Source organism: Lingula anatina, chromosome 2, assembly GCF_051362555.1.
Source record: "Lingula anatina isolate TDL-2025a chromosome 2, LinAna3.0, whole genome shotgun sequence".
In the NCBI taxonomy this organism is placed as follows: domain Eukaryota; kingdom Metazoa; phylum Brachiopoda; class Lingulata; order Lingulida; family Lingulidae; genus Lingula; species Lingula anatina.
In genome coordinates this window covers 42,795,520-42,803,337 of record NC_141768.1, presented here as the reverse complement: position 1 = coordinate 42,803,337, position 7,818 = coordinate 42,795,520, and the positions used below count along the sequence as shown (strand labels likewise).

At 39.2% G+C, this 7,818-nt stretch overlaps 1 protein-coding gene across 1 annotated transcript; it reads right to left on the bottom strand.

Annotated features, from left to right (window-relative positions):
- Positions 1-328: 328 nt before the first annotated feature.
- Positions 329-7,079, bottom strand: LOC106158512 (uncharacterized). The gene is made up of 9 exons (XM_087004529.1): positions 6,978-7,079; positions 6,183-6,264; positions 5,501-5,638; positions 3,464-5,227; positions 3,000-3,196; positions 2,568-2,818; positions 2,172-2,339; positions 1,632-1,939; positions 329-1,041 (listed from the first exon to the last, which is right to left on the bottom strand). The coding sequence occupies exons 2-9, from the start codon at positions 6,256-6,258 to the stop codon at positions 887-889; spliced, it is 3,057 nt and encodes a 1,018-aa protein (XP_086860655.1). The 5' UTR covers positions 6,259-6,264; positions 6,978-7,079; the 3' UTR covers positions 329-886.
- Positions 7,080-7,818: the final 739 nt, after the last annotated feature.

Genomic DNA, 7,818 nt, shown 5'->3' with positions numbered 1-7,818 from the left:
AACTAGAGAAAAAATTGCATTTCAAATTTTGACAAAGTTTTTTACAGTATGTACAGTTATACAAACAACAATCTTTGCTTCTACACCTATTAGTAAATGATACTGCAACAAAGCATGAAGTAAACTTAATGGAAATACAAATAGAGAATTATTGGGATTTACTGGTGTAATCACAACAGATATACAGACAAAAGAAATATTCTACAAAATGGGTAATAAACTACATGAATCGACATGAATCTACCTAAGTATTTGTTACTTCACAGTGCACTAAATGAATCTGATAAAGAATTATGAGCTTGCAATGATGAGAAACTGTATGAATACCAACACAACAGACTAATTTCTTTTGCTGAATATGTAAGATTACAACAAACTAGTTTGCAGCAATCTTCATTGAGTGAAAATCATCTCTGCAAAGGTGTTGGGAATAACATAAAATACAATGGCCTTCAAAAATTATCCAAGCTCTGACAAAACTGCCCGAGGCAAAAAAAATGGCTTAGATGACACCTTTGTAATGGAGCAATCCAATTTCTGTGGTCCATGGTTGTAGCAAGAAAGATACCTAAGTACTACATGGTTTGAAAATGTCGACTTTGTGGAAACTGGTCCAGTGAGTCTCTTTGATCTTCCCAATAGAAACAAAAGGTTTATGGCAGATTAAATGAGCTATACCCAATAGAGTAACATTGTCTAACCTTTGTCTATTGAAAAAATCCTAGAACAGTACACAGTCTATATAAGCTACAAATGTAGACTAAACAATCCTGTTTTGATGCACGCTTTTGGTGTAAGTTTTTAACAAAGGTACCTCAGATTTAACCTTGCTAAGAGAGTGGCTCACTGGTATCTTGCCCTATCTCTGCTGGAAATGATCCATGGTCTATTTTTTCTTACTGACGAAGAGAAGCAGTGCCACTGCCACCAAAAGAGCCACCAGGGCAATAGCCACCAGGATCACTGCAGGCCAAGGTATCTCCAGACCATTCTCTGGTTTAGATGCGGCAACAGTCAATTTTGAGCTTGACTGCGGATCGACTAGAAAAATATTAATGCAACTGAATTGTAGTTTATACAGAGTGAGAAGTTTATTACTGGTACGATGGAAGCCTGAAAGTTGTCTGTTATCAACCTTCAGTGCTCTTACATGCATTCACACTCACACTCACAATAGCAGTTATATGTGCATGGAATTTAGAGATTTTGTACAGCTCGTTAACTGCTTATTATGCCTTAACTTGTTAGAAACACTAAGACCCCTTTCCCATACCTAGATCAATCTAGCAGGATCGACCCATCTCTGAGGTGATTCTTGCTAAATTGCATTCAGCTTAAGCAGCTTAGATGTCTTGCACACCTACAGAAGCTGCTAAACAATATTTAGTTACCCCCTAACAGCTTCAGTAGGAATACCAGACATCGCAGCTGCTTAAGCTCAATGCGATGTAGCAAGAATCTCCTCGGAGATCCTGCTAGATCGATCTAGGTATGGGAATGGGAAGCTATTATGTGGACAGTGTTCTCGCGTATTACTGGTATTGTACATATTAATTAATCCCAATTCAATTCAAAATGATAATATATTATGGTTTACAAAATTGCCTCACAGTCTCCACAAAAAAACTTACCCTTTGAAGTTTTTTCCCGATAAACAAGTGGTCCAGTGTAAAGATCATAGTGATTGAGAGCAGTGTGTTTATGGTTTGCTTCACGTCGCTTTAGCTGATGTCCACTGCTGCCCTCTGTTGGTGGTGCGCCACTGGTAGATGAACATTCTTGTGAGCAGTGTGGAGATGTATCCTCGGACGTACAAATTGTGACATCGCAGTACACGTAAACAAGGCCAATCTTACGAATGAATTCAAAAACCTCAAAGTCCAGTTTAACTTCCTTGGGGCTGGCAGACTGAATGTGGAGTGTTGGATCGGTAGGACACCTGAAAATGACAATAGGCCTATTTGATTATATGACACTTTCTTTTCAGTTACTTACTTGGAAATTATATTTTATATTTACACATGATGTTGTTAACGGCTATTAGTTTTGAAACACCAGAATTTGAAGTCAAAGTCTCTTCTGTCTAGAAACTTCAAAACAGCCATTTTTATGGTTGTTAGCCAAGGTGTATCAATTAACTTTTGAGCTTCTTTTGATGACAAAATGCTTACCTGTCCTTGACCAAAAAATATTTGGTAGGGTACGTCCTCGAAGGAAAAGGAGTGGCTTCACACATCTGGACTATGAGCTTCAGATTTTGATCTGACGTCGCTAGTTTAACTGACCAAAACACGGTATCCCCAAAAGCAACAAAATATGGAAATTGCACAATTGGAATCCTTAAAAAGAAAATAAAGAAAAGAGTTTGAATATTGATAACTTTCAGTGATCTGCACTGTGTAGTCTGGGTTTATGATGAATTTAATGACAAATGAAAGTTGTAATGTGTATAACTTTTATACATAATTATCTAATATTGAAAAGAAATTGTGACAGCAGAATCTGTCACTTTTGTTTCTCTCTTTCTCTCTCTGTTTCTTTCTCAATATACCCATCACTGGCTGCACCTGTAATTCTTGTCCTTGAACATGTTCATGTGTATGGTGAAATTGCCATGCACAACATGTACTCGTCCTATCACATTGTGCCCTTTACGTTGAAATTCTCTGGCTACTGTTGCATGCTTGTGCAAAACGCAATCAAATGGCAGCATTAGTGCCCGCCCTCTTGAAATTATGCTGGAAGGAGGTCTGTGTCTTTCACTAGAGGAACTAACTGACTGTATCCTATTACTGTACATAATGGCATTGTCCGTTTCCTAAAAAAAGGCAAAAAAAAGCTTTTGAGAAACCTACAGATGTAAAAGAAGTTGGGCACCAGAAAACTCAGATATGTACAACAACATTGCATATGTTAAATGAACACTCTTTTCCACACACACACCCAGACGCACATTCTTTCTTCTGATTTTTCATTAAAAAGATTAGGAGTAGGCCTACCTTCCTTTGTGTCCCGCATGCGCCCAGTGGTATGTTGAAGATCAGCTTTGATCCGCTTCGAAAAGGAGTGCATCCCCTGTCTAGCAGTCTTAAACTCGTCATATCTATGTTCTCATACTGTGCATTTAATTTCGCCACGTCCACCTGCACTTCCAATTGTACGGAATTACACTGCACATCCATAATTTGGTTTGACGCTGAAAAAACACATCCAAACACAATCGCACTCTTGGCTCAACTAACACATGAGAGCAGAAACCAAAGAAAATTGCACCACCACATTTTGACACCAACGGGTTTCATAAAACGTTAAAAGCTGTGTACAACATACTGAAAAAAGGCGAGATTTCTTACTACTAATTCATACTGGATAATCTTATGATGCATACTAGATGCCTACATTTGACATTTTTCTACAAAGAAGAAGAACAGGTTTTATTAACGAATGTTGATGTTACACTAACCTTGAGGGTTGATGTTAATCGTTTGGAGGTGGTGTTGTCGCTTCCCACATTGATCAGTAGCCGTCCAGTTAACGTGTCGCACCATTGTTCTCTCACCATCACATACACCCGCTGTCGTATCTCTGTGGAAGGTGATGTTGTGATATGGGCATGTCTCCAACACCTGGGGCACTTCGTTGTTCTCCCAGTCTGCACGGTACTCGTCACATTTTATATACACGTCTATGTCGAGAGGAAATCGGATAACCGGCTCCTTGATGTGCTGTTCTATGGTTTGGTTGCCGTTCACTATGTGGCCACACCCGTCGCGCAACTCCCACTTCCTCACCAAACGTTTCGCGCACGCGGTTGACGAAAGGCCTGTGTCGGTGTATGTAATGGACGTCACTCCTCTTTGCTGACATTTATGTGCAACTGTACCTCGAGCTCTCCCGGTCTCCTCTGGCGTGGTGTTTATGATACAAACTTGATCACTGTAGTCACCTGGGATTATTAGACGTGGTGGTGCAGCGGCAAGATCTTCATCTATGACACCGTCTCCATCATCATCGAGTCCATTAGCAAGTTCCTCGTCAATTCTGTAATCACAGTCATTGTCCATCCCGTCCGCCGGAAGACCAATTTTCGGAATGCATTCGTCAGCAATATTGGCCAACCGAAGACCGCCTGGGTATCCATAAGATTCATCCTTCATAAAGCCGTATAAATACACCGCGAAAACGACCCTGGGGTCTTGATGCTCTATGGTATGGGTACCAGGATTTATGCGCACAGATTTTGCCGAGTGATTGGTCCCCGCAACTTGAGTCCACGTGCCTCCCGGTCCAAAAGTTAATGGTCGACCATCTAGACGGAGTCCATTTCTATACTTTGTTTCGATCACTATACCTATGTAACTTCGGAACTTCGTGCTCGTCGTCCCATCCGGGGTTGACAGAGTATATTCGGCGCTGTACTGTTCAATAGGAGGGATTATTTGCATAAAGGGATCGGAATCGGTATTGTTGTCTACGTTGCCGCCTTTGGAATATTGTAAAAGGAGGCATGGGTTAGAACATGTTACGTACCGATAGACCGTAGAAGGTACGTCTACCTCTAAGAATTCTCCCTCCTGAAGGGTCTCGTTCAAGTTCGGGCCAAAATGAACGATGGTATCGTCGTGAGCGGCCAACACTCTAAAAATGTCGCCAGAAAGACGCGTTTCCAAAGGAATGGTGACAAATTGCCGACCCCAGCTGTTAATAGGGGGGATTTGTTCCACGAGATGGTCACAGAATTTGATACCAGGTGGAATATAGGAGCAGTCCCCTCCCGAGAACACAGATAACGGTTTATCGGTGTATATGCGCGTCCCTGTTAAGTCTTCAAAGTGAGCAAGCTGGAACGCATCGAGTCGATTAAGAGTCACGTTTAACCAGTCACCGTCACCATACATTTTGTTGTTAAACGTCACCGTACCATTTGGGGTTTTGATTTTTATTGCGATGTTGGTATCATTTTCGTTTGCCACCACTGCGACCAGAGCGTTACCCTGCGGCGTGTAACAAGGCACCACGTATTCGTAGGCTTGTATGTCCATGGGAAGACCAAGGAACCCGTCCGTTGTGTACTTGATGCTGTTCAGGCCGTAAACCGAGATTTCGTTACTAGAACGGATGCTTATCCCCTTGTGTGCAAGCTCGGTCCCGTTATGGAACCGGATGCTTCCGTCGAAGTCAAGTGAAATTAATTCTCTTTTTTCAATCTCGTAATTTTCATGAAAGCCTAGAAAGTAAAAAAGATAACGCGTCTATTTTGCATTCAATCCAGGTCTTGTTGCGTGCACTTTAAATTGCAAATTAATAGATAAAAATCATTAATTGACGAATTTTAGTCAACATCTTCGTTTGTATCGTACCTACTGATATTTATTGTATCAACTGATTTCCATTTTTCAAGTGACAATAAGCGCTTTCTTTCTTTTTTTTCAGCCTAATCCTCTAAACATGCACGTATACATTTTTTAAATTAAAGAAATAAAACTTATAGAAAGTTTACCAATGCTGGGTATTTCGATCGTCACATTAGTTGCTTCATCGCTGGTGACGTACAGCGAGTTCCTCCCGTTCGTCAGCAGAGCTTTGTGCTGCTGAATGAAAACGAGGACGAATTCGGTCCCTTTGTTGTCTGGCACGCCTGAAACATTCAATATGGCCATGCTTAGAACTGCCTCAACCTTTCCTCCACATACAATACATAGAGATACATTTACGGACGCGCTCTCAACATTGTCGATAAAGATTAATTCATCCTTTATTTCATTGTGTGTGTGTGTGTGTGTGTGAGAGAGAGAGAGAGAGAGAGAGAGAGAGAGTTGGCGTTATTTTTCCAAGGGAAGATCCAAATGTTTCATTGCAAAGACTGGGTTCCCATCCCTAGATCGATCGAGCAAGGTCCATCTCCACGGGGTTAATCGCTAAATAATTAATTGCTTTCAGCTTAAGTGGCTTAGATGTCTTGGACGCCTATTAAAGCTGCTAAACGATAGTTAATTACCCCCAATCAGCTTCAGTAGGCGTGGCAGACGTCTAAGCCGCTAAAGTTAATTGCAATTAAGCGAGAATCCCCTTGGAGATGGTTCGAGCCAAAGTTAGTACGATATGGTCTGTGAATGGTCTCTAAAGCGTTCCATTGTTAAAGCATCATCGTTTACTACTAAATTATACTACAGATTAAGTACCAGATCCGGCTGCGGTTTGAACTGCTATCAGAACACACAGCGCAGCAGCAAAAATTCTTGGTTTTGCAGACACCATATTTATCTGAAAAAATTAGCAAATATGTCAATCTTTTTTAACTAAAAACTCGCTACTCATTGGCGTTCATTTATTTGCAAATCAAGCCAAAACATGCATCAGGCTCATAAAGTTTATTCAGTGCTTTTTTCCATGTCTATCGAAATACAGAATTTATCATATCATTGAGTAGTTGATTAAGGTAAAAGCGTATTTGGTAAAAAGCTGTAGAGATGTACCTGTATTATAGTTAATGAAAACGATTGATACATGTATAATTGTTCATTTACCTTAGGAAGAATATTAACGAACGAATTTACGTTAGAAAGATAATTTTTGTTCCGTTCCTTTTATGTTGATTTTGCGTTTTGACATAAACGAACCCTTATATCTCACGTTTTCTTTGTTCAGATCACAAATATTCGTTTATTTCTTGTATTTCAAAATGCAGTTTGCACTCCCTAAAACTAACCGGTAAAATAGAAGAAATATATTTGTGCTATGGCAGTTTAGTTATTAAATATGTGTATAGATACCAATACCCACTTTATTTACAAAAAAAAAAAAAAAAAAAACTTTTGCCTAGGGCCTACATTTCACAAAATAAAAATGAAGTTTCAAGACTATATTATATTGGCACCAAAACAAGAACAACGCTTTTGAAAACTTTTACAAAACTCAGACTTAATACATAAATACATACAAAATATATACATACAAAAATTAACTTAAAATCTTACCGTTTCAGTACTCAGGCGAGCAGGTCCCCTGGTAGATTCGTACGATATATGTGTCCACTGCCAGTCCGGCTGTCACGTACATTGAATCTTAGAACGAATCTATAAACCTTTATACAAAAAACTGACCACTAAAAAAGCACGTGATCAAAAACAAATAAACATCCCTAAAGCCTGGTTCTGCGGTCAAGTGCGTCTTATCTGACACAAACGTCTTTTATCTTGCTATTGCACGCATTCACTAGTCAACTTTTCTAAACCCACGCGCGTAATGCTTTGCTGTGCGTAAAGTGTAATAGTATGGGTAAAGGAATTGCGTGATCTTATTTTAGGCAAAAAATGGGCCAGTTGCAAGTGAAGGTCTGTCTATTTTGATTTTATTTCAATTAAACCTTTAAAAGTTTCACACGCGTGAGATTTTAATATTTGGGGATCTACAAACATAACACTCAACACTTTTTTAAAGTTTATTGATAATTGCATACTTATGTTTTCATTTAAAAACTATGAGAAAATTTACCATGAAAATTGTAAAGCTTTGAACATGTAAACTGTACAACCTCTGACAAGAAAAAAGGAAAAGTTTTTACCTCCCCCCCACCCCTTAAGATAAAAATTGAAGATTTTTTCCTATAATTTTCACCGTAGTATTTAGGTAATTCCCTTTGAAAATAGTAAAAGCCTGGGAGTTAATGAGTGGAAGTTTAATTTCTTTGCGAGCCAATAACTGTGGAAATTGTTTTCATGTTTGAAAAAGATGTCAAAGCCACATTTTGAATTCGTACTTTGTGTATTAATCAAAGTACAAATGTCAATAAAATGACATTTTCAACTAACAACTATT